General features: G+C 39.1%; 1 protein-coding gene across 1 annotated transcript; it reads left to right on the top strand.

Annotated features, from left to right (window-relative positions):
- The first annotated feature begins 605 nt into the window (after positions 1 to 605).
- Positions 606 to 27582, top strand: LOC121952028 (helicase with zinc finger domain 2-like). Its single transcript, XM_042498543.1, has 20 exons — positions 606 to 732; positions 3201 to 4765; positions 6029 to 6212; positions 7621 to 7728; positions 9904 to 10418; positions 10520 to 11158; positions 12870 to 13668; positions 13801 to 13876; positions 14005 to 17404; positions 17527 to 17612; positions 17788 to 17913; positions 17999 to 18154; positions 18237 to 18381; positions 18467 to 18598; positions 20136 to 20328; positions 22865 to 23011; positions 23937 to 24146; positions 24303 to 24459; positions 25002 to 25169; positions 26668 to 27582. Exons 2-20 carry the CDS (start codon positions 3417 to 3419, stop codon positions 26778 to 26780), a joined length of 8703 nt encoding a protein of 2900 aa, XP_042354477.1. The 5' UTR covers positions 606 to 732; positions 3201 to 3416; the 3' UTR covers positions 26781 to 27582.
- Positions 27583 to 27942: the final 360 nt, after the last annotated feature.

Here is a 27942-nt window from a genome sequence, read left to right as displayed (position 1 = left end):
TTTAACCTCCTGAACCCTGATGTGCCTCTAAAATTCACTCCACCCTAAAGAAAGAAAACTCATTTCTCACACTGTAGGATGAATCTGGATCTGTTTGGCCCAGCGCTTTATCAAAGCTACAACATGTTTGCAGAGTGAACTATTCAAAGCCAGAATCTGCTGTTATTTTGACGTGTCCAGTAGAAACTGGTATTGGGCTGCATATAATGAAATTGTCTTGTTTTGAATGAACTTTAATTTCAAAGAAATAAGGCAGAAAACTGCACTAATATCAAGAAAATGAAACAAGCTGAAACCAGTGGATCTACATTATTAAACAAGTTCAATCTTAACCCCAAGGTAGATTGTTTTATTTTCTCTGAAAAGGAATATTTTCTATAATAAAGACTGGGGATAAAATGAGTCAATACTAAATGACTCGTGCACAAGAACATTATCGAGGTTTTGCATAAAGGGATGGATGCAACCTCACAATACAGCTGTTGTGAAAATGAGGAAGTGAGATGGGGTTCAGAGCGCATGCCTATCAGCTGAACCTGATGCTGACGCATAATTAGGAAAACGAAACTTAAGTCACGGGCTGCCCGGTTATCTTTAAAAAGAGCTGAGCGCTTCAAACACAGAGGGAGAGTCAAAAGTATGCTGCTGCTGTTCATCAGCTCTCACGTTACTTTCCGGGAACACTTCAGCTCTTCTCCGCGAGATTACAACCGAGGATCAGCCGGTTGGACGGTAATTATTATTATGCGTATTACTGTTGTTGTTATCATGTTATTATTATCATTGTAAGCACATTATTATAATAATAGCGGTAGGATTTTTTTTATTTGTTGCAGCAAAACTGACAAAGTAATTAGTAAACTTGACAGACATGAACATGAATGTAGACTTTTTTTTTTAATAGGAAAATAAATCGATGAATTTTATTGTTGTTGCTGAATTGTAGGACACCTATGATAGTTTTTTATGTTGTTTTTTTTTAATATTATTCCGTTAAAACCCAGTTTGAATATCACTCCGAGGTAATATGAGCAATTTACGTCATTCTCTGTGTGTGTGTGTGTGTGTGTGTGTGTGTGTGTGTGTGTGTGTTGCTGCTGTTGTTGTGTTAAGAAAATGGCGAACTGCGCCATCCAGTGCGTCTAAAATGTAAGCTCAAGGCAGCAAGTGGTTGTTTTGGGTTTTCCTGTCAAAAAACTGAGTTGCGTTTCATTACAAATTCCACTAAATCCCTGGGATTACGCAACAGCACGGGTCACACGGAGGCCACTTGGAGAGCAGAGGGAATGCGCGTCGGGGAAGGAGGGGGATTGAAATGGAGTGCATCTCCTCAGTGATGGGAAGGTTACTTTTGAAATGTAATTAGGTACAGATTAGAAGTTACCCTGTTAAAATAGTAATGAGCTAAGTAGCTATTTTAATTACTTCATCAAAGTAATGTAACTAATTACATTTGATTACTTTGTACTTACTTTCCTAACGAATATTGTAACTCTTTGAAATCTAAGCAAACTGGTTGGATTTCTTTCAAAAACATGGGGAGAAGGATATGAGCAGGAAATGATCCAAAATGCGAATTTTGGATCATTTCTTTACAAAACAAAAAAACAAACAAGCATACCAAAACAGAAAATTACCTGAAAACTAGCAACAAAGAAATGTTTTGGAAAGTGCTTAAAAATAACAATAACTGTGCAGCATTATTTTAATGTCTAATTATGATTATTATAAATAAAGTATCATGGACAATTTTTACATACCTTTAAAAAAATTATTATAAAATAATTTTCTACATGTGAAGATTGCAGAACATTGTTAGTTGTCTTTTTTCCCTTGTTTTTTTTTGTTGTTTTTTTTTTTTTGCTCAGGGGTCAACGGTTTAAATACTTGTGAAATGTGTCTGAATAAAAGAAAAGTACAAAAAATGTGATGTCGATTCAGGTTTCAAAGGGTAAAATAGGGCAATAAAGCTGAAAAGACCTAAAAACAAAAATGAATAGATGTTGCAACCTAGGTGACTGCAAAGGCCTCAGCACATGGGGCGTACACTCTAGCAGTTGAACTCTCAACTGCTTTGCTGACCCATGTTGTTCAAAAACATGCCAAAAGCAGGTATTCCTGCATGGCAGCAAGATGTAAAGCAACAGAATGATTCTGTTATTCAACATATAAACTCTTAACTGATATTTTTTGTTCATATGTAACCCCTTTGTAATCACCAACACTTTCATTAATAACTGTAATTTATTAATATATTCCCTTCTCGGTAACTGTAGCTGATTATATTTATTATGTAATTTAATTATTGTAATTAGTTACATGTACCATTTGACGTATTTTATATTTTCAATTTCAATTTTTGCAATTTGAGGGTTAATGGAAACCCACCTAATGTTGATTAATTGAAGTAAATGTGGACCACAATTAACAACAGCATAACTATATCAAAACATCTGTTTACGAATTCTCACAACTCATGCAGTGTTTCTCAAATATGATGCATCGCCTTGCCATTGAAAAGTTTTGGGATTTTTCGTTCACCAAAGGCTTGCGAGAAAAGAATTGGTTTCTTTGTGAATTTAAGGTAACACAGCATGACTGATTGGTATTTAAAGTCATTTTGTTTTGAGTTTATTACTTTTAAATATATATTATGTATTAACCTTTTATAACCAGGTTGGTCCCATTGAGATTAAGAATCTCTTTTTCAGCAGAGACTGAGCCAAGACAGTCAGCAGTGAAAACACAAAATTGCAGACAGAGAAACAAAGGAAGGCAAAATCCAATCCACAAACACTGAACTTTGCATTAAAAGAGAACTATCTTTGAGTAAAAAGACAACTTTCTGGAAGTAAACTGGACACTCAGGAAGGCTACAAACATGCAAACCCTATAGAATCTGCTTCTAAGTTTTTTATTTTAGATGTAAAACAATTAAATGACACCAGTTCCTTGACTTTTAAGTCATTCTGCAACAAACTCCAGGCTGAGGGTGCAGAATACCCAAAAGCCCTTTTCCCAATTTCTGTCCAAGCGTTTGGGAAAGAGAGCATAAAGAGGTCCTGAGAATCCAATGAATACAGTCCGATATTTTGACTTACTGTGATAAAACACACAGGTAGTGTGGGAGCAGAAGAAATGTATTTATATATTGAGCATACTTCTCATCATGCTGTTTTCTCGACTGTTTTCTTTTTCAGATACATTCAAGCAAAGTTGGACACTTCAAAGACTTTCATTTTCAGTTTGCTGAAAATAATGACAAGTTAATCCAACCTAATTCTGTCAGAGGTCCCTTAGTACCTAATGAGTCAGAGTTGTGACTAAATATGAGTCTATTGTGACCAACCGCCACCTGTAAACACAACAGAAATTGCTACATCAAGGTGCTGACTTGAAACTATGAAAGCATCACAATGTCAGCTAGTGAATCCAAACTAGCCCCTCTTATCAGAACACATGACCTCAAGCTTGCATGCGCCAAATGCTCTGTCCATGAGAGAGAAATTACGTATACATTAAAATCCGTCAACCACCAGTGTGCGCGCAGTCTCCTGCTCTGCAGAGGCAAAGGCGGCAGCAAGTGGAGGCCTGTTTCCAGGCGGCCTCAGTTTCCAAACCCGAGTCAATATGTGGTCTGTTACTACTTTAAAGAGGGCTTTGGTTGCACTCAGCACAGGAACCGATGCACCTTTGCCAGAAGTGAGGAGGAAGCTGCCGTTTGGACGTTTGAAAAGCATCACAGATTAGAGCATGTGCTTCTCTGTAAGCTTGTAGCTCAGTCTGAGAGAAGGTCAGATCCACCTGATAGCTCTGAACCTCTGGGTGACCTCTTGCTGACTCTAGATTTGAAGGCTGCGTGTGATCTGTGTGCTATCAAAGAGAAGGAAATAACATACACAGTCCAGTCAGTGAGTCACAAGTGCAGGAGGAATCTGCTTTTAGCCAAAGACAAAGCGTCCCACCAGTGGAGGCCGGTCTCTGAGCGGCCCAATGGTGGATTCTTTGGTCGAAATGTTATTTACCAAGTGTGCCACTACTTTGTTGAGGGCTCTGGATGCACACAACACAGACAGGGGTGCACTTATGCTAGAAGCTACGAAGAAGCCGAGGTATGGAACTATGTTAAAGACAAAAAAATTGATAGATCTGAGTTAATCAGACTTGTAACTGAGTCTGAGCCAATTTTGACAGCAGAAAGTGCAGCCGAAAGCATACTCCTTCAGTTTTCAGGTGAATTTATCGAGTTCTGCAAGGACTGCTTTCATGATCGTCCCCAAAAACTAACAACCAAACGGTGGAATTCCACTTGCTCAGCAGATGTGGCGCACACCTGGGACCCAGTCTTAGTTTATCACCTGTCCGAGAATAGTCGAAAGCACGTTTACAGTCAGGTGCGCCCTCTTCGCCAGAACTGTCAGTTCAAGTACTGCAGTCATGTCAGGCAGGGCAAACCATGCTGGCACGAGGCCGGACACTGCCAGTCTGCGCAGAGTGAGGTGGAGATGGCTGTGTGGAAAGTGGAGCACAGTGGGCTCAACATTCGGCCTCATCTCCTCCAGCTGAGCCAGCGGGGGCAGGCGAAGCCTAGACAGGTCACCATGTACTGCAAAGTTTGCCTGCTGGTCCTTAACTCCCCAGAGAGCTTCTATAAGCACTGCACCTCTTTGGAGCATGCGCAGCTACTCTCAGAGGACACCACCACCAAGTGGAGAGGACGACAGCCTCCGCACAACCAGCGCTTGGACTTTCAGCTTTGTGAGAGGTAAACCATTCAGCAAATTGCGAGAAACAACTAGAGTTGGATTTTTTTTCTTTTTTCAAAGCTAAGGAAATTTTTTTTGCTAAATACATTTATTATTTGTATAATTATGTTTTAAAAATTATTTTTTATAGAATTATTATTATGATTATTATTTAAAAAATTATTTTAAGTCATTTCTTTGTTTTAACTTTTTTCTTTTTTAAATAATTTTTAGGTAATTTTCTTGTACGTTTTACTTTTTTTTGTTATTTTGGGGGTCATTTAATCCTAAGTAGCCCAGTAGCCCTTTTCCCAATTTTCTCAGGTTTCAAATGGTTAAATTACCCCAAACTTAACCTCTTTGTTTTATCAAAAACACATTGCATTCCCAAAACTGCATATATAACTCTTTGAATCCTGAGCAAATTGACTTGGTTTATTTCAGAAACATCTGAAGGAGGCCAATGAATAACAACATAAGAAATTACCCAAAAATTAACAAGAAATTTGTACAAGAACATTACGTAAAAATCAGTAGAATAAATAATTTAATTTAAAGACGTTTTTAAATAAAATTAAATAACCTGGAAAAAAAGAATACTAGCAATAAATAGTTTTTCGCTTGCTTTTTTTGTCTTTTTTTTCCCCCTAGTTTCTACATAACTAAAAACATTCTTTGTGTAATTTTTCAATGATAATATGATTACATGAGATATGTATGAAATTTGGGGCATACTTTTCATCAAAAAAAACTTATGAGCAGTTCATAAAAACAGCCTGACTACTATCTATTTCCACTTAAATATGAAGTGACACATGAAAATGAAAATGAAAATGAAAATGAAAAAGTCACAATGAAAAACTATTGTGCGTGCAGTTTGCCTTGGTTTTCTCCAGGGTCTCCAGCTCTTTGTTAACCCCCTACCCCTTCAATGAATGAGCGAATGAATATATGATTTATTCAGTTATCAAAGCCAAATAATTGTCTTTTTAACATATGTTTTTCCATTTAACTGACAAAGTAAATACATACACAAAAAGGGAATTAATATAACAATATTTATAGAACGATTTACATAACAATTGATTTGTTTTAAGTGTTTTGAATCTTCCACAATATGAGCTTCAGGAACACTTCCAAAAACAATGGTAGTAAAAAAAAAAAAGTAGAAATAATGTTCTGAGAAACATTTAGATGTGTTTTTATATTTTTTCTGTCCTGGCTTTGAAGTCTGATTGGTATATTCTTTGTACTGTGATGTTAAAACTGTCTTTTCATTCTAGACCACAGACCTGTGAGTATGGAGACAAGTGCCCAAAAGCTCATTCTGAGGAAGAATGGCAGGAGTGGATGATGCGTGCTAAAGAGGAGAGGGAGATCAGACACAACATTGGAGCCCAAGGTCTCATGTGCTACAATGAAAGGCTCTTGGAGGAATACAAAAACAGCAGTAATGAAGTACACATTGTGAGTACGAGGTCCTCATATTTTGTCTCATTATTATCTGTTAAAAGTTGTGTGTTTAGCAGGATGTGTGCTGAGCGGCATCACATGTTCTCAAAAAGTCTTTGCATCCAGTCTATATCACAAACGGTCTTTCAAGGTTGTAGAGAACTTTCTCACCGTCCTAGAGAAGAAGCAAGTGCTGTCAGGCCTGAAAAGATACACAGAAGAATAAACTTTTGCACGACATAGAAATAAAAGGGGAAATGATGAAGAACGTGTTTCCATCATGTGCCGAGTGGTCGACCACGACAGGCTGTGAGTGACCTGAGCACTTGATTTTTTTATTGTTTTACGCCATTTGATAACCTACCAACACGTTCTAATGCCAACTCGTCATATGGTGCTTCTCTGTCAGTGGCCTTCTGCGTGAACTTATGACATTGTAGGTATCCTCCCGTGTCAGCTGTTTATGGGATGGCGTGGATGCTGTTACCGTGCTGTAAACAAATGCACATGGTGGAATGATGCTGCATGGTCCTTATGTTTACACAACAGCACGGACTGTGACGATGGTTAGGATTAGGCAACAAAGTCACAGATGGTTAGATTCAGGCAAAAGAGGCACATGGTAAGGTGTAGAAAAAACACATACACATCTACACAGGAAGCAACTCTGGATTCCCACACAAAAGTCAGTTGTTTGTGGGATCCATCCACCTCCCCACCCAACCTGTAAGCGCAGTCATGCTCCTCTTATTACATGGTTACTGGCAGTGTTATTACCTGACGCTGTCTTTCAGCGATTCATATGCACATAACCAGTTCTGTCCGGCTGTGTTCTCAACTGACATCACCTGTGTGCGTTACATGTGAACGCGCCTGGTGCCATCCAGCATATGATAACAGAAAATCTGTCCGAGCGCGTTCTCATCTGGTGCCTTCTAACAGCGTTCCGGTTGGAAGCAGAAGGTAGCTTTTGGTGCACTAGCAGAGCGTGGTATTTGACAAGTTCAGAGTGAGAACAGGCTGAAACTACAGTAGAGATAAAGATGTCTGACTGAATTTGGACCTGGTGCATTGTGGGTACACAAATTAGTCTACCAGAGACACTGGTCTCTAGGAAGTATATGTAGTAAGTGTAGTGATTTCTGATTCCCTAGCAACACTAGAATCTCTCTACATCGCAGTTAAAAAAAGGACAACATTGTAAGTCCACACTGGCTCTTCATGCTGTACAGGGATGTCATAAACTGCATATCATTCAGATACAACAAATAATTCTAGGTTGTGACTTCTAACAAAGGCGGCTAGTTAGGTGAGTCAATAGGCGATATATTTTTATATTACTAATAGACAGCTGAATCAGTTATTCTTCAGTTCCTCACTGTCCTAAATCACACTATTTTAATTCACTGTTTCATATGAACAGATTTCAGAGCAAGTTGACGACGTCAGCATCTCCTGTGATGAAGATTTAACTGTGGAGTGTGAGCAGGGCAATACAACACTGAAATGGAACTTCCAAGTTGAAACAGAGGTAAGATTTTTACCATAAGGCATGGAGGTTGGTTATTTTTTTCCTGTGTCAAATGCCAAAAGGTCCAGCAGCTCACCACAAAAAAAGTGATGGAAGTGCCATTAGCTCTGTTATACACTGGAAACTTTTAACCCATGTTTAGTCAATAACTCAGCAAATTGGAGTCTAAGCCTGCTCTAGGCCAGCAAGCTTAACGCTGAAGTCAGGGTTAGTCCCCGCTCAGTGTGTTTACATGCACAGTTTGGTCAAGCTACTGTTATAGCTCGATTAGGCTGTTTAATTGGACTACTGCATCATTGTGTCCCAGTATGTGGCAGTATGTCCAACGCCTTCACAGCAGGTGAAGATATGCCCTCTTTCAGCTACTTTCAATTGAACTGTATGATTTGTCCAGTCTATATGATGTAGACCCAATCACAATAATAACTGTTAATTTACATATAATCAAACTGCAATGAGCACTGAATATATTGGGCCAGGATTGTGCCAGGTGAAAGCTTTCTTAGCCCCAGGCCAATAGCTCACTAAACCTTTGGCTAAGTACACTCTGTAAAGGGTGTTATAAACCTAACCTAACCTTTTTGGTCTAATTTGACACAAAGCACTGCTCATTCTATGTCTTTATTAGTGTAATGGTGGCATCTGTTGAATGTTTCCTTTTTTTCTGTCTTTCTTTAATCTCAGTGAATATCCAAGGTTCATCTCATAAATTCACCCCCCTCCACCTGGCTCTGTTTCTTTTTTAGTTTTTTTTTCTAATCACTATTCAGTTACTGCTGTGATTGTATGTAATGTCTATTTATTTATTTGTTTTAACTTTACTGCTAATCAGTTTTTTCCTTGAGGGGAAATAAAGATCTAAACTGAACTGAACTGAACACTAGCCCTAATACACTGTCGTGGATTTTAAAGTCAAGTCAATTTTATGTATCAAACCCATTATCACAAATCACAAATTGCCTCAGCGGGCTTTACAGCATACAACATCCTTCTGTCCTTAGACCTTCACATAGACTAAGGAAAAACTCTCCAAAAAAACGGGGAAAAAATGGTAGACACCTCATGAAGGGCGGCTGAGCAGGGATCCTTCTTCCTGGACGGACAGACGTGCAATAGATGTTGTAAGGAAAATAATTAAATTACAGTAGATGACAAAATGATATATAGAAAAGAGAGAGAAAGAGAGATAAATGACTGAATATAATTTTTGATATTTTTTCTTGTGTTTATTTATATCATCATTTAATTGTATCTGAGGTGTAGCGGTTAGTGTCACTCTATCTGTGGTGTCACTCTAATATCCAACACTTTTGCGGGTCTGTGAATGCAGCGCCACAGGTTCTTTTTATCTCCTTTGCAGCCGAATGTCACTCCTGAGGTGGATAATTGATTTGTTGATACGTTCACAGCTGATCAGGTCGATAGCGGAGAGGAGGTATTTGCAGATTTAAAAGACGAAGTAAAAGACCGTTTTAGGCCCAGCAGAATGAACGGTTCAGTTTCACTTTTAATGCGTCTGACATTCTGGTGTGCGTCTCTGCCACTACTGCACTTCAGATAACTCAACAGTGTTTTAATACGACTCTTAATTAACAGTCCAGTTCCACTGAGACTATGGAAATGGACTATAGAAATCGGTGAATCGGTGCAACCAGGACCCACAGACAGGACCACAGCACCAGCACAGCCATGACCACGATCGAAGTTGAACTGCTGGTAGGAACATAGTATCAGTGCAACCACAAGGCAGGATCATAGCAACAGCACAACCATGACCACAATCCAGGCGTAGCCAAAATCCAGAAAATCTACAAAAGAAGGGATCTCTGGAGAAGAAGCCGAGTTAGTGTTATGCAGTAATAGACATGGGTGTTTGCAGATGAGGAGAGAGAGAGAAGGAGTGTACGAATGTTTCCAAGCACTATACAATTATTGTTGATGCGCTGTCACAAAGACAACGGGACCACTTTCTGTCTTCCTCAGAGCCTAGCAACAACCAACAACACAACACACACTGCATTTTGTTTTCCACAGTTACTAGCTGCCTGGACTTTTGTGCCTGTGGCCATTTCACATACAGTATATAAAATGCCCTGAAGTTAAAGGCTTTTTCTGTCAGGTCCCAATGGTGTTTTGCCATAGTATGCTTATGTGCCACTTTTTCTGTATGTGCAGAGACAGCTTGTGCACGTGGCGCTGCTGAAGCAAGAACCAGGAGCATCATTCACCCTTGGTGACATCATTTCTGAACCCTGCATCTACTCCGCAGGGGAAAACTTCCGCGGTGAAGACATGACCTATGACATCACTGTGTCTTTCACATCTATCAACCCAGGAGTTTATGACCAGTGGCTAGTGCTAGATTTTGATATGAGACCAGTGCTTTTGAAGAAACTCAAAGTGAGAGTAGGCCAGCTGTCACTGGATGACACTGAACAACCAAATGTGAGCCGCAGAGTCACTTTCCAAAGCGCTAAGCGTTGGCATCGAGGAAACAGAGTTATCATCCCGTGTTCATCCAGGACAGAGGAACAGGAGGAGCTGTTAAAGGAGTACAAGCCTCCTCAGATTAACTTTCAGTATAAATCCTCCTACAACATCCAAACACCTCTGAACAATGAGAACTATAAAGAAAGAATGCACCACTTCTTGTACAATGAGGAACATGCAGAGGACCAGGTTGTTTCAAGGTAATATGCCTATCTACAGCCTCTTCCTTTAAAGACGTTTGGAATTTCCTCATTTTTATCAAACCTAACCTTTTTATTCTTTCTTTCTTTCTTTACTTTAGACTAAATGTTTGTGGAGACATTACAACACTGGACATGTTGAACAATCCAAAGTTTGGCCTGATTAATGCTCCTCGAGGGGAACTGTTCTGTGCTGTCTCCATTCCTTGCAGTCTCACACCAGACACCCCAGAAGGGCTGGCACTAAAACGGAGCATCCAATCTGCCCTGATCGGCCCTTTGTCTTCAAGTAGTCAAAACTCCAAGGTCTATGAAGCCACCATTCTGCATGACACAACAAGTGACAACAAAATGTATTTGCAACTGACTAAAAAATGTTGCTCAGATCTTCACCTCAATCGTAATGAATCTTATCAAATGGAGGTGCAGTTTCAGCTGAATCGCCACAGCTTCTGCAACATGCACAAGGCCATAGACCTCCTTCCTGATACAAGAAGAGTGCTTCCAGACCTTAAAAACTGTGGAGTTCCTGTGAATAACATCCGCTATGAGAAGCTGAATACAAAGCAGCAGTCAGCCATTGACTTTATCACGGGGAATTCCAATCTCAAGAAATTTGTGGCACCGCTTCTCATCTATGGACCATTTGGAACTGGGAAAACATTCACCCTTGCTACAGCAGCCAGAGAGCTTTGTAAGCAGCCTCACAACAAAGTGCTCATTTGCACCCACACCAACAGGTAATATATATTTTTGAAATGTGTTCAATGGCATATTGATTGATTGATTCATGTGGACATGCACTCCCTATATGAAAGTGTTAATCTAGACCAGAGGTTCCCAAACTTTTCAGACCATCTACTATATATCAAACCCATTTCCACAAATACCACTTCCCACTACAGATACCAACAATGCAACAACGAAAGAGCCCCCTTAGCCCATGATAGTAATAATAGTGTGAGGCTTACCAGCTTTTGCAATACGCAAGTTTGCATGATTGAGCCCTTGACATGGGGGTGGCACAGCTCTTAATGTCATTTGTTTTTGTAATTTGTTTAATTTTCTCACTCTTTAGGTTAGCATATCTAGTGAGCAAATAGCATCACAAATGAAACAGCTTCATCCAGTCATTGCTTAGAGCTTCACCATACATAAAACAATGGGATCCTTGCTGCTTCTCTGTCCCTGTGACTGTAAATCCCAGATTGGGATAGCTAGCATCGTAACATTTTGTTATTTTCTTACTGCAATTGGTGCTGGAAGTGGTGCTGAGAGTGTCTCCGTTGATCGACTCCGTCAGTGCAAGCACTGTCACTCGCCGCTGTTTTTTAGACCTTGTAGTAATGTCAAAATTTCACTAATTTCCCTGATTAGGCTACAAGCTGAGAAATTCAAATCTGACTACGTTAAACTTATGTGACTAGTTAATGTTGTGTCAGACAGCACAGCACTTCACCTCATGTCCCGTCACATCACATCGACCCTACATAGCCGTACTCAGCCTTTATTTCTGAAATAAAGTAATGTGTATTATTTGATCAATATTGTCTAATAAAATTAATTTAAATTACATTATTATTTTGGTTTATTTGACCTTGAGTTTTACCCTGACTTGGGCAACTTAGGTCTTTTAGTAAGGCTCTCGCTTACCCACCATGTGGCACTTAAACACAGTTTGAGAATTAACGATCTAGACTAAACTATTTGCTCTAAGGGCTCTGACACACCAAGAGAGAGGTCGGCCATTGATGAGCATTCCTCGCCCTAGATAATTGCCGTGTGTCTTGTACCGTTGGCGCTAGTCAACCCTTGTCGACTCTTGTCGGCTTTTTCAGCTGGTTCAGCATGTTGAATCTGTGTGGAGACAGCCAAGCCCAACAATGAGTAAATTCACTCTGATTGGCAGTCTAGCTCAGTGCAGGAGAAGAAAAACAAAAGTGAGGAAAACAAACAGAGATAAAGTTGAAAGGGCTTGATATCAGTACAGCTTGTTATATGTCATTGAGTTCTTTGACAGAAAAAGTTAATTATTTATGTTATTGTTTTCTGCTGCAATGCAAATATCATTTGTTCATTTGACATCAGTGTGTTGTTAATGTGCTTCTGGCTAATTAGCATATAGAATCCTTCCTGTAAGTCTTTAGGTTTCCCTTTTTTTAAATGGCAATTACAGACTGCCACAGCCTGCTACTATGGAGACTTATTTCCTGTCATGCACATGCAGAACATACATGCAAGCTGGCAGTTGTTAAGCCTTGACAGTGTGTATAATTCAAACATTTGTGTCAAGACACAAGCAATGTGAGGCAACACAGCAGTCCGCCTTCGTTGCCGCTAGCTCAATGATGTCGGTTTGGTGTGTTTGGGCCTTATGCTGTACTATTGGAAATAAGTTTTAATACAACATCAACATGTGCTTTTGTCCTTGACATTTTTGTTTCCTTTCAGTTCTGCAGATCTGTACATCAGAGATCACTTGCATCCATTCATCGACAAGAAAAATAATGGAATGAGGCCCATTAGAATAAAAGCAAACAAACAAGGGAGTGCTTTGTCTGCCACAGATGAGATTACTCTGAAGTACTGTTTACTTTCAGAAGATGGACAGTATTTTCTACCACCTACAAAAGCTGCCCTAGATCGCCACAAAATAGTCATAACCACCACAACAATGGCAAGACATTTTCATGACCTAAAGCTCCCAGAGGGATACTTCACCCACATACTGATCGATGAAGCCTCCCAGATGCTAGAATGTGAAGCCTTGATGTCTCTTGCGCTTGCTGGGCCAAACACCAGAGTTGTTTTGGCTGGAGATCACATGCAAATGGGACCCAAGCTTTTCTCGGTGGATGATCATCATCGATCAAATCATACACTCCTTAATCGCCTGTTCCACTACTATCAAGGCCAAAAGTGTGATGCTGCCCAAAACAGTAGAATCATTTTCAGTGAAAACTACCGCTCAACCAAAGAAATCGTGGAGTTTGTGTCCACCCATTTTTATGTTGGTAAGAATGATGTCATCAAAGCCACTGCAAATATTCCGGCTCCTGCAAAAGGCCATGCCCTGAAGTTTTACCATGTGAGAGGAGAGTGTGTCTTGGACACTGTGTCTATGTCTTGGTATAACTCAAAAGAGGTTGCCAAAGTGGTTGAAGCAGCGAGAGAGATTCTTGAACACTGGCCATTGACCTGGGGGACCAAGGACCAAAGTTCAATATGTGTTCTATCAGAGGGATCTCAGGTAAATGAAAAGATTGAAATTAATTACATCAATGATAGATTGGAGATTTTTTCACAAATGTATTTGCATTCTTACCATTGTATATTTTCAGAGTTGCAACAGTTTAATCTTACTTGTTTCTTATGATTGTAGGTACGGCAAATTAGGGCAGCCCTTTCAAGAAGAGGCCTCGCTGAAGTCCACGTTGAGAATCTTGCAAATGTGCAAGGTAATTTTAATTTGGCTTAGGAACTCCTGCATGACAATCCTATTATGTTACACATAAAGGATTGCTAAACTGCTTACCTTTTTTAATTGCTATTTTACATAATAAACAAAGTCTTCCTATGTTTACAGGCAAACAGTTCAGGGCAGTGATAATGACAGCTGTACAAACCCGTGACAGCCTGAAAACATCTCACTTGCCTGGTCTGGAGCTGTTCAATGATGCCCGTGTGTTAAACACTGCAATGACTAGGGCTCAGTCCCTTGTGGTTGTGGTTGGAGATGCTGCTGCACTTGCTTGCTTTGGAAAATGCTCAGCAGTTTGGAAGAGCTACATAGACCATTGCATCAGCAACAGCAGTGCTGAACCACAGCATTTCACCAAAGATTTCTTTGAAAAAGATGTTACGGAAACAGCAAGGTTTCAAAAGCCTGAACATGTGGATGAGAACAACACCTTCAGTGATAAAATTCTTCAAGAGTTGAAAGATGAATATGAACAGCTGAAGACAGAATATAGTTCAGATGAAGACAGATTGAAATTTGCAGATTTCGACCACCAAAAGTCAAGATCAGTGTACAATATCCATGATGATGATGCAGACATTGTGGGGTTGTGTAAAAAGCAACCAGAGATGTACAAGCAAGGAAAGCTGGTCAGGGAAGTGCATAACAGAGGTTATGTCATACCATTTTGTAATCCCGCCATACGTATCAACATCAAGGGAAAGGCAAACCTGGGTAGGGTTTTCACTGGAGATGAAGTGGTCTTACAAACGGCAAGGGTAGTCAGCATCACCAAAGAAGCTGAATCAGCTCGTGTACAGGTGTGCTTGCTTGAGGATGAGGATTACAGCAAACCAAGACATAATTCTGATAGCAAATTTGTCAGAAGAACGATGATGCCCATTACAAAATCTGCACCGAAAATATGCATACATATCAGCAAGAACAGACGTAACTTCATTCCAATATGGGAGCAAATTAATGGAAGCTGGACGATTGCAGCATATGAACGGCTTGATGAAAACCTCAAACAAAACAATGTATTTGTGGTGCAAGTGATTGGCTGGAAAGAAAATTGTAATATTCCCTTGGGGAATGTCATAGATATTGTTCCAATCGGACATTCTTTGATTGATGGACTAAAGATCCTGAATGAAGAATTCAAAATTGCACTCAACACATGTAAATTAGACGAGGGTCTCTCCCACAAAGATGAAGACTTGACACACAGGAAGGACATAACTGACATTATGAGTTTCACTGTTGATCCAAAAGACGCAAAAGACTTGGATGATGCCATCAGTGTCAGGGAAATAGGAGACCAGTATGAGTTGGGAGTCCATATTGCAGATGTGGCAAGCTTTGTGAGTCCAGGTGGTACCTTGGATGAGGCTGCAAAACAACGTGGTGCTACGTATTACTGCAGTAAGGAAAACCCCATGCATATGTTCCCTGACAACTTGATCACCAGACACTTCAGTCTTCTGTCAGGTGAAGTTCGCAGGGTGGTTTCATTGATGTTCACAGTGGACAAGAAAATGCATGAGATCATTGGAAAGCCAAAATTCCAGCTGTCATTGATCAAGTCGAAGCAGCAGTTGTCTTATGAAGAAGCAGAGGACATGATCTCTACAAGATATAAAGAGACACCTAAATTTCACTCTGTGGAAGACTGTGTCACAGTGGCTTATTGCTTTGCAAAAGCTCAAAGGAAAATTAGACTTGCGGATTGGGCTTATTCTCAACCTGATGACCACAGATTGCCTGGAAAGCGCAAAGCCAATCTGATGATTGAAGAGCTGAGTGTCTTATTCAATACACTTGCATCTGAGACTTTGATTGGTTCAGAGAAAACCAGGTGTTGCACACCCCTTCGCTGTCAAGCAAAGCCAGATCCTGAAAAGATAAAGGAATTCAAGGAGAACTGCGGAGAGTTAATACCACTGTCCTTTCATGTGCGGCACAGAATTGACCATGATGAACAAGCCCCAAACTGTGAAAACTTCCGCATACTCACAGAAGTATGGGAAGACATACAATCAGCTGCCAGAGAAAATGACATAGACAAAATGGTGGACCTGATTGCTGCCGATGACATCCACCCTCTGCTCAAACCAGTTGTTGATCAGTTCAGAAGGTGCTCTAGTAAAGCTGAAGTGATCTGTTCCAAGTATTACTCCAAAGCACAGGTTGGGCATTATTCTCTGAATGTAAGATCTTACACACAAGCGTCCTCGCCAATACGGCGGTACATGGACATCATCTTGCAGAGACTTTTGCATTCATTCATATGTGACAGGGATGTCCAATACACAACACGAGAGATAACGACCTTGTGCAATGAATTTGAAGACAAACTCAAGAATGCCAAGGAGTATGAACAAAAAGCTGAGCAGATCTCCTATGCAGTGAGCATGAGAAATCAAAGTGCTTCAAAGCTAGCCTTTGTAGTCTGTCCCAAAGGAGATAGTTTTGCAGTGGCATTTCCTTTTAACAAGAACATATTTACAGAGAGTGTATCAATCATGTACAAAGATTTACAATTGTTTGACCAACCGAGTTATGATGAGGCAAATGACTGCATCATTCTTACATGGAAAAGGCGGATCTATGCTGTTGACAACATGCAAATCCATCAAGAACTGAAAATGCCAGACTGTGGTGCCTGGGTTGAGCTCCCGATGGCAAAATGGAAAGCCACTATTGAAGCAATTGACAATGACAACTGGGATCATGCAAAGTTTCTCACAATGGATGCTGATACAAATCCACTTGAAAGACAAAATGTCCTGTCACAATCACCTGAGATGCCTCATTCCAAGACTAACGCATGTACCCTCGGAGAGCAAAAGGAACAAAGGGAGCATGAGGTTGACATCAAACTTTATTTGCAGAGAGGTGACACCCTTCAGATCCAAATGACAACAGAGGTGAAAAGAGGTTATCACATGCCTGCTGTTCAGTTGGTGCGCATTAAACCAAAGTTTGAGATTTGCGTGCACCATGTACACAGCCCTATCACATGCTTCTCCAGATCTGCAGATGATCCATCAAGGATTTTTTATAGCAACACCAAGGAGTATGTACGGATCTGGAAGCCGTTGTGTGAGATGGAATCTGCTTCCACTGCAGTGGATGAAAGTGACAGCATAGTCATTGAGAACCTGGTGGTAAACTTCAAACAAGAGCAGGAAGGCATACTAACAGGAAGCTTCTTCTTACCTCTGGCATGGATCAATGAATGGGCCATTGAATGTAACCTTTCAAAGTGTTTACTGTGCATACGGAAAAGAGGTTTGAAGTTGAGTTCAACCCCAGAACATTCTGCACTGGTGGACCCAAGAGAGTTCACATGGGTGGCCCATGGTGTCACGCGAAAAGTAGACCAACAGAAAAACCCTTCAAATGAAGGTAGTAAAGTGGAGTTCTATGTCAATCACCTGGCAATGGAGACCATTCCTGATTGTGTCTTTCAGAAAAACACCTGTTTCACAGTTGAAATAATCCCAAAGCTTCTGCCTGACATGTAAGTTCAAGTGTAGCTCTCATTTTCCTTAAATTGACATTAACGTTCAGTGTTAATAGACAATGTCTTTTTCAGTCGTCAAATCAGCTGTTGACATACAGTTTCATCTTTTATATTTGTAGCCGGAAAGAAAATGCTGTTGTCAGCATTACATCTGCATCTGATCTTGTCAAGTCTATAGCACTTGGAACACACATTCCAAGAGAGGGTATGTTAAACCATCATCTGTTCATGCATAGACTTTAACTATTTGTATCAATGTGAGTCACACATAAAACTGAGTTCACGGAAGACGGGTTGCTAATTTCTTAAATGTTTTTGAAATAGGATGTTTTTTTTTCTTTTTGCCTGCAAAAAAATACCTTGTCATATTGTCCTTACAGTAAGACCAATGTGGCACAACATGAGAAGAGAGCTGCCAAATGAACTACCAGCGTTTAACCTGAGTCAGCACCTTGCTGTGGAGAAAGCGCTAAATAATACCTTCACACTTATACAGGGACCACCTGGTAAGAGCTGGAACTTATGATGCTTAATGCCTGATGCTTCATATTTCTGCAAAGGCTTAGGCCAGTTTTCCCTTTTGTCTCTTAGGAACTGGAAAGACAGTAGTGGGTGTGTACATAGTGTACTGTTTCTTTGAGCTGAACTCTAAGAACCAAAGGAAATTTGTTGACCCAATGGATGCGAACAAGAAACAAGTTATTCTCTATTGCGGTCCGTCCAACAAGTCTGTTGATGTTGTTGCAGGCAAGTTATTTTGTTTTTCTGCTGAAGTTTAAGCTGAATTTCTTTCTGTTATTATAACCCATGGTTTACTATTGTAACACAGAGTACTTGTTGAGGTTTGGGGACAGACTAAGGCCCCTAAGGGTCTACAGCCAACAAGTGGAGATGCTTGATTATCCCTATCCAGACTGCACTCTTCAGTTTTCCCAGAGGTCACTCCGCCAAGAATGTGCCAAACAAGAGCTCAGGTATTGTTACCACACCAGTTGATGACAGTCTTGAAAAATGTCTTAAACTATACCTAACACTGGCATATTTATGTTAATGGTTTAGGAGCATCACTCTGCATCACCGCATGCGACAGGACACCAACCCATATTCAAGTCAAATAAAAGATTTTGATCAACGCATTAAACTTGCCCTCAACAAAGAAGGAGAGGAGCTGACTGCTGAAGAAGTGAAAGTGTAAGTTCACATTTACTATTAGTTTAACAAACTTCAAAGCTGCATGAAAGTGTCACCAATGAGACACTTAAATGAAGGGAATTCCTGAATGATAATTTTTACTCATTTCTTCTAAATCTTCAGCCTGTTCTCATTTCCATATCGTTGAATATTTATGCTTTATCTCACCCTTCATGTGATATTGACGCCAAAGACACCCTTTTGCGTCTTTATGAGATGATCTGGGCTTTCAACTAACTAAACTAGGGCAGAAGGAAGTGGAGGTGCATGGGTGAAAAACTGCACTTTCACCCAGGACATAGCAGTATGTGAAATCAAAATCAAAAGTCATGTTTTTTTGTTTTTTTTTTGGTTTGGTTTTTATGTAACATTGCCTAAATTATGTAGTTACAGCTTATGTGAAACCAAACATAATTTTTAACGTAACATTACGTGACTTACGTAAGCTACATCTTCTGTGAAATTAAAGGTCTTTTTTATAATGAAACATTAAATAACTTCCATACCTATGTTTCCTGAGAAGCCAAAAGTAATGTTTTGTAATGTAACATTACATGCCTTACGTAGCATCTCCTATTGTGGTCCCCGTCGTTTTATGTAGGCCTAACGTGAAGTTATGTAAAAGTTATATTAACCCATGATTTTTTTTTAACCTCAGCAAGTACTTTTGTGGCTTAAACCTGACCGCAAATGCATCAGACAGAAAACACGTGTTATAATGTGTTTTAGACGCATGTCATGTAGATATGATAAAGGGTATGCATTGTTATGTGACCCTGAGGGGCATGACAAAGTGTCGGTATTTTAAGATCTGGGAGTCAGAGCAGGTTGAAATCTCACCTTTGTGTTGATTGTAGAAGTTTGTTTTCGAGTATTAAATGAGGCATGTTTTTGGTTTTACAAGAGACTACAATGTGGAGGCTCATGTATACCTTCAAAAACTTGCAGACAGGTAATAAGGAGGACATTTTCCATAGGCAAAAAGAAAAGAATTCACCCACATTGTCCTGTTCCTTCCAATATACTATTTAAATACACAACATTTTGATCTTCAGACCTTCGTCAGGTAATTGGTGGAATTATTTTCTCTTTTGGTTGCACATGAAAGACTTACGGGATGAAGACAATTTGGTTTTGCAAATACATGGTTGGGTATTAAACCCCATCACCATTAAAGAGCTGCTTTCTAGAGCTTTTTAATGAAAGTGTCTTCAACTCAGTGATAAGACACTCTGAAATCGGGCTAGGTTGGACACCACTTTGTGTCGACCCTGATTATTATTAAAAAACTTGTTCCTTATTTTAGAGGGAACTCATAGTCTCTTAGACTCAGTGTGATGAGAAAGTCCCAAATGGGGCTATATCAAACCTAATGTCTTAAATTTGTTAGTATCATTTTAGTTTTCTGTATATGTCTGTAATATAAGTGCTTTAAAATCCTGTTTAAAAAAAGATATAGAAAGAATAGAAAAGGGTAAGTAATTAATTTTAAGATTTTATTTTCAACTCTAACAATATGGATTGTTTTCTCTTCTAGATACAAAAAACTTCTCAGAGATGCTCGGAAACATGAGCTTGAACGGCATGATATCATACTGTGCACATGTACACAGTCTTCTACTCCAAGTTTGACCAAGACAGTCAGTGCACGTCAGATCCTTATCGATGAATGCGGAATGGCCACTGAACCCCAGGCCTTGATCCCATTAGTCTGCAACAAACCAGAAAAGGTGAACTTTTAATTTAACAATCAGTATCCTGCTTTTGCTTTCTTTTATCACTGCCCTGGATGTGTCTGTGATGAAAGTTGTTCTCTTTGTGCCTTGATTCATAAAAACACTGCTTTAAAACCCTAATCCTTATCAAACAATCAGTATGTTTACATGCAAAGTCAAGTGCAGCTAAAGGTAGGCCATTTTATTCAATTCCATTCCATTTTATTTATAAAGCCCAGTATCACAAAACACAGTTTGCCTGAGAGGGCTTTACAGCATACGACATCCCTCTTCCCTTAGACCCTCACATCGACTAAGGAAAAACTCCCCCCAAAAAAACCTGTAACGGGAGGAAACATAGTAGAAACCTCAGGAAGAGTGACTGAGGAGAGATGCCTCTTCCAGAACAGACAAACATGCAATAGATGTCATAAATAACAATTAAATTACAATAATGACAAAGAGGAAAGAGAGAGACAGAGAATGAGAGAGGGGGAGAGGGGGAGAGAAGCACAGCGATAATGGTAACAATCAAGGCGAGCCAGAGGTGCAGCCACAGCATGAGCACAGCCAAAGGGTCGCAGCATCACTACAGCCATCACCACGATCCAGGCACAGCCAAGATTGCAGCCAAGATCTGTGAAAACTACGAAACAAGCGAGCACAAATGCTCCAGAGAGGCAACCAAGTTAGTGTAATGCAGTAAAAAGACAAGAGCGTTTGCAGATGAACTACTGTCCCAGTATTCAAGCACCACTGTAGAATCAGTTTAATTAATGAAAGTATGTCTGACTCCACCACGGTAGGTTGTGAGGTCCCCGCTTCCAGCTAGTTGTCACTGGACCTTCTTACAGTTGACCTATTATGTTACATACCAAACAAGTTAGCAAGTGGCAAACGGGTTGCATGTCGAATGTTGGTGACAACACGGATAACTTTTCAGCATTGTACATTTCATAAATACTCTACAATTTGCTTGGTTACTCCATTTCTTTTTGTTTCTTTCCCTTCCCTTCTTCTTCTTCTTCTTCTTCTTTTGTTTTTCCCTGCTTTCTTCCATGAATTTATGCTGGGATGATAGAGCAGCCAGGACCTAAGCCAATTCAGGTCCAGTTGAGGCATATACATGAATGAGGAAATAAACCCCCAGCTGCATTATCTGGGTGTATCAGTCCGACTTTGAGAAATTTAGTATGATTTCAGTTGGATTAACATGTTCACATGTATTTTAAAAGTCCAGTTTAAGTTGAACTGATACTATAATTTGACTTTTTCTATCGTCATGTAAACTGAACTGAATTATATTATTTCACATTATGTATTGGAATACTAGGGTCTAAGTATCGCAGGTGTAACAATAGCATCATGCCAACTATTAGCAGGGTTGTCCTGCATGAAACTGAAAAACATGAATTTCATAGGACTCTTCCCAGTGATAACAATAACGCCATCCAAGTCAGGTCAAAATCTTTCCTTGACCAACAGTTTGGTCCATAGCAATGAATCTCAAAACATACTGGCCAAATGTCAATGACATTTTTGGAAAATTTTGTCCATGAAGTATGAATTCTTATGTTTACTAGTCTGTCTACACCATGTATTAACATGTATTTCAGTGATCCAAACACAAGTGGACAGCAGATACACATCATTGTTAATGCCTGTGACTATCATGAGTCTCTAGCTAACCACTTGTGTTTTGATTTTGTTTAAGTGCAGGTAACTTTCACGAGAAGGTCAGAGGTCACAGTCTTGCTCGCTGCTCACTAGTCATGTTAGCAGCTTTGTTGATACAGCTAAAGACATTGCTGTCAGCAGAATTCAACACATCCCCTTCCTTTGGGCAAAACAATGAACGTTCACACAAGACTTTGTCCAACTCAACCTAAAATTGGCAAGTTATAGAGCAGTGGTTTTCCATGTACTAAATCACAAAATATTAGGCTTTTACTATCCCAGTTTAGCTTGTAACTAAAAACATATTGTAGGCATTTGTGCTTGCTATTTTCATAAACATTACTACGTAGCAGGCTGATATTGGATAAAAAATATTATGGGAAAGGTAAAACTCAATTACATTTTAGGGATGACATATTTTAATAGCTTTATGTTTCTTTCATTTAATTTATTAAATGTTTCTATATTTCTATAATTTTAGCTCTGTTACCAAAATGACCACCACATTCTGCACTGATGACGTTTTTTCCTGCTATATGGTTGTCAAGGAAAACATCACATTAACATTTACATTAAAAAAGACTGGAAGTCAATCCCAGACCACCTTGGCAAGTGGTTTGAAGGATTAGATTATAATGAGTCCTGTTGGTCGTTAACACTTGTATTTAGCGCTGTCCACTTGTGATTACTTCAGCCAAGACAGACGTTAATACCAGGTCTAAATAGGCTCAGTGGTGACCTCATGATCTGCTCTCCACCAGATATTTAATTTTTTAAAATACAATGAGTAGATTTATCAGGTGCTGTTATGACCCAAGTATTCTCAAGCCTCTCAACAGGTGTTCACTCTTATTTTGTACAATATCACTTCCAGATCGTTTTGATTGGTGACCACAAACAGTTACGACCCATTGTGAAGAATGAGCGTGTGAGGAAGATGGGAATGGCCAAGTCTCTGTTTGAACGCTACTACACAATACACAAGAAAAGGGCAGTGATGCTGGACACCCAGTACAGAATGGTGAGAATATTTAAAGTACATTGTTGAGGAAGATTCTTAGTCATCCAAGTCATGTTAATTCTAAGTGCTGGTATAGCAGCTGGACTTGCTTGAGTTTCTTGAGATGTTTTCCTTTCTCATCAGAAAGGCCTCTTCAGTTCTGACTCTGAACTGAAGAACTCTTTCGGATGAGAGTGAGTCAAGTTGCCCACACTCAGAATTATATGTGCATTAAATCAACACATTCTCATCCCAACTCATCAAATACCACCGCTTTATCAGTGGACCGTCATGTCAAAATATGATATGCTAGGTACCCTTCTGAATCAGTTTTGGACGTTAGGAGACAGGTAGTCAATTTACAGTCAGTGCATGCATTGTGTCTTTTCAAAGTACTCCTCCATTTTCATTGAAAATATACAATTTCTGCTCATTACTTCCATGCAGTCTTTTCAAAATATACTAACAAAGTTGGTGAAACACATTACATTTCCATTTATTTCCTTGTGGTTAAGTTATAAAAAAAAACACATCATGGTTTGACTTAACATTCACAAGGGAAGCAAACAATGCGCTCCCAGGTGAAAGTCTGGGATTGTTTGACCTGTCCACTCACCTTCGGCCAACCCTACAGGGACTTTCTGGCTCTTGATGTTATGGTACTGATGCTGTCCAACCAGCAGTATTACAAACTGGCACCCCCCAGTGTGTATCATACTGCCGCAAAAGGTGCTTCTTTGCGTCAGTGTCTGACACTGACATCACTGACAAAGCAGCTGTATTTGACAAGTTGGGAATGAAAATGGGCTGACTATATATTGTGTATTATTAGACAGTAGGCTATATTTTGCACACATGTACTTACTGTAGCACTATTGTATTACCAGTTGTCTGAGTTAGGTATCTGAAATTGTAACCACTGGTTATCACTGATGTGTCTTTATAGCATAAGAACATATGCGAGTTCCCATCAAAAGAATACTATGAGGGAAAACTGAACACTGGGGTGGAGCAGCCAAGCAGCGTCCTGCATGTTGCCAACAAGACAATGCCAATCGTTTTTGGGGACATCATCGGAAAAACCATCAGTTTGGTTGTCAGCACAGCCAAGGGCAACGAGAATTCTAAAGCAAACCAAGAGGAGAGAGACAAAGTGGTACTGTACTGGGCACCCTTGGTTTTCTTGTTGATTTTAAAAATGAATATTAAAATGAAAGGAAAAAAGTTACTATAAAGTCATTAACATGCTAGCACTCATTGGTATTATTTACTATTGCATTCAATCACTGGTCTTGATTTGGTTCTTTTGCAGGTTGACATTGCTGAAAAGCTGGTGAAGGATGCCAAAGTTGAACAGCAAAGTATCGCCATTCTGTCGCCGTATAATGCACAAGTTTCAGAAATCAAGGAAAAGCTGAGGGAGAAGGGAATGGATGAAATCACCATTACCACAATCACTAAAAGCCAAGGTGATTATGTACCTAACAACAAATCCTTTACTGAAATTAAAGTAACTGCTTTCTGTACTGCAGGTAATCAGTTTGTCACGTTATGATCAGATTTTAAATGAAATAACATTATCTGTATAGAAGTAAATGTAGATACATTTAGTGAAATATAAAGATTATTTCCATTAAGTGAGTCTCACAAAATGGAAATACTTGAGTAACATTTCAAGTGCACTTATTCAGTTGACAGCCAGATTTTTGTATCTCCACACACACATGCATGTATGGGGCTGCTGAGACTGGCCCCTGGCTTCCTGTCATTTTGCAAAAGCGGCCCCCAAGAAAAGCAAGTTGAGTATCCCTAATGGAAACTGTAACTGCAACTTGACTGGTTTACAGAGACATTCAATTGTGAAATGGCAAATATAATTTCATAAAACAGTTTTTCTGTAAATGACAATCCCATGACTCAGTTTGGTATTTCAGGAGACACCAAAAAATAACCTCCACTCTGTTGTTTAACAATTGCTCATCATGTGGCGCGCAACCATTTTGTCTTACAGGAAGTGAATGGCGTTACGTCATCATTTCTACAGTGTGCTCTCTGCCGAGTGAAGAGATTGAGCGTGAACCAGATGGATCTTGGCTGTCCAGAAATCTGGGCTTTGTGGGCGATCCCAACCAGATAAATGTGGGCATCACCAGGGCCAAGGAGGGACTGTGCATCATTGGTAAGATGCTGCAGCTCATCTCTTATTTCTGCTCTATGGTTCTATGGGGTACTTAACCATAGTCAGTGTATTACACACAGATGACAGTCAGCATGCCTCTAGTTTGGAGAAGCAGCTGGAGTCTGACACAGAAGTAAGCAATGCACACAGTAAAATCTGACATGTTAATATTACTTAAAATAATCTTAATTGATTGCCTTTAAAAGGAAAATAAATATAACTGTTACTCCTTATTTATGTTTACTTATGTCTAATTGTTATGTTTACTCAGAATTCAGCAATATTTACTTAATTTGATGAAGTTGTTGCAACTTAGAAATATCAAGTGGAATTACGTTGTTCTTTGGAAGTGTTAACAACATAAGTAAAACAAGTTCGTCTGACTTAGCATGGTCATTACAAAGAGGATTTTGCCAATGATGAAGTTAGGAGAGCTACACATTCTGTTTTTTAACATGTTTAAGAAAATACAAATATAATTGAGGTTGCAACTAGCAGAATACATATATAGCACAGGAAACTTGGTTTACTGAAGTTGCTGAAACGCAGAAGGATTGATTTAATTGAACTTGTCATTTTAAAGGTGCAAAAACTTCATAAAAGTAATTAAATATTACAAAATTTTAAGTAAACTCAACAAAAGATATAAAGTTATCAAAATTTAAGACTAATAGTTATATTTTAAGGCAATCAGTTTCTTTTTCAAGTAAAATCAACCTTTCACAATTTACAGTGTACTGCTACAGATGAAGATCAGCAACAAAACATATTTTAACCACCTAAAAAAAGTCCAACGTAAAATAAAAATAATACCTTTCCGTTAGACAGCCCATTTCAACAGGGAAGCAATTAACAGCTTCAGTTTCCCATCTATGTTCTCGTCAAAGCCACCAGACTCCATAGATAAAAATAGTCATTTTAGCTCGCTGAACTCAGGAGTTGCTGTTCAACTGTCTCCATTTGTTGGTTACTTTGTTTATTGTGTGACTTTGCTAAATCCAAACCAACCCTTTTACATGCCAAAGTCACACAACATCACAAACAAACCAACTGATTGAGGCAGCGGTAGAGCAGCGGCTGTTGTGTTCATCAATGTTCAGTGACGGTTTTTATCAATGGAGTCTGGCTCTGCAGTACAAGTGCAGTACAATGGCTTGATTTTACCACTGGAAAGAAATGTCTGACATTAAGGTAAAGCAGTGAAAATACTCTCAATATGGCATACAGGTAAACTGCTGTTGAGTTGGGACTTATTTTAGGAGGCTTAAATATGTTTTATTGCTAACCCCAATCTACAGCAGTACATTGTTTAGCTACTGTGTCAGACTCCAGCCTTCTTTTCCAAATCGGGGGCATGCTGACTGACATCTATTGTATGTAATACTCTGACTGTGGATACGTAGCTCATACAGCCCCAATTCAAAAAATCTGAACTATCCCTTTAAAGCTCAAAGCTGTTATGTGGCTTCATAGCTCAAATGTGTGTGTCCTCTCCAAGGGAACCAAATGCTGCTGAACTGCAGTAGATCTTGGAGACAGCTTCTGAACCATTACAAGCTTCACAATGCAGTGACCAACGCAGACAAGATTTCAGTGTATTCCACCACATAGCTGATGACATCCGTTCTCCTGAAGAAACAAGATTTCTGCAAGCAGCGATACAGAGCTCCTACACTGAGGACAACTTCATGAAATATGTGTAGACATTTTGTTTTTTTCTATGATGCTGCAATGACTTTTTGTAGTCTTTTTTTTTACAGTATTAAAGCACGTTTTGGAGTTTTTGATATTATTTTTTAAAGGTTTTTTTAACACCTTTCTCTTTAATGTGTATGCATTTGTAAGTAGGAAATCCATCAACTTGTATTGTATGATGTGCTAATTAAATTTTTTAGGTTTAAAGACAGAAGTCTGGATTTTCTAAATTGTTTTCTTATTTTATATTTGTTACTATTGTATTTAAGAAAGGATGCAGGCCATAATAAAGTCTTAATCATGCAACGTTAACTTTAATTATAGACAGAAGACAGAGTTCAGCTGTTGTTGTTTGGATGTGTTTTTCTATCCATTTTTTTTATTATTCAGTTGAAATGCATTCCATTGTATTTATTGCTGGATGAAAATCACCTCCAGTGAGACATCGTTCCTCTTAATTGATAACTGAGTCAGCATTTGTTTTCTTTGCAGGACAGCTGACCTTAACACTTGAACTTCCTCGCTATTCAGTGAACATACACTGTAGTTTTTTTTTTAATGTTTGACTTTTCACGTAATTGCTTTTAATGGATTTTAATGTTATATGTTCAGGGATTAGCTTCAGCTACAGAAATGTTAAGAGATTCATGTTGTCTTTTTTTACACTCAATGATTTTTGAAAATGTGTGTTTAAATATATAAAATCATTCCAACAGTTTTTTTTCTGGTTCATGCTTTTGTCTTGACCTTAATGGAATTTTTTTGCATTTTGTTTCGGAAAAAGGAGACTTGGTGTAGGTATGGGATTAAAGCCGTGTTACTTCTTGTTCTCAGATACACATCTCCTCAAAGAGCCCAGGAGGCGACATGGATGCTTTATTTTTTTTTATATACTTAAAGCATGCATGTTTTTGTTGTGGTTCTTTCTTTGTTTCTTTTTAGAATTATTATTTTTCGTTTTATTTTTTGGCTTTTTACATTTATTAGACACAACAGTTTTATTTAGAGTCAGAATTGGGTTTTATTGCCAAGTTCATTTACACAAACAAGGAATTTGACTTAGTGTTATGGTGCAAAA

This window comes from Plectropomus leopardus, chromosome 2, assembly GCF_008729295.1.
Source record: "Plectropomus leopardus isolate mb chromosome 2, YSFRI_Pleo_2.0, whole genome shotgun sequence".
NCBI lineage: Eukaryota > Metazoa > Chordata > Actinopteri > Perciformes > Serranidae > Plectropomus > Plectropomus leopardus.
This window is presented reverse-complemented; position numbering and strand designations above follow the sequence as displayed.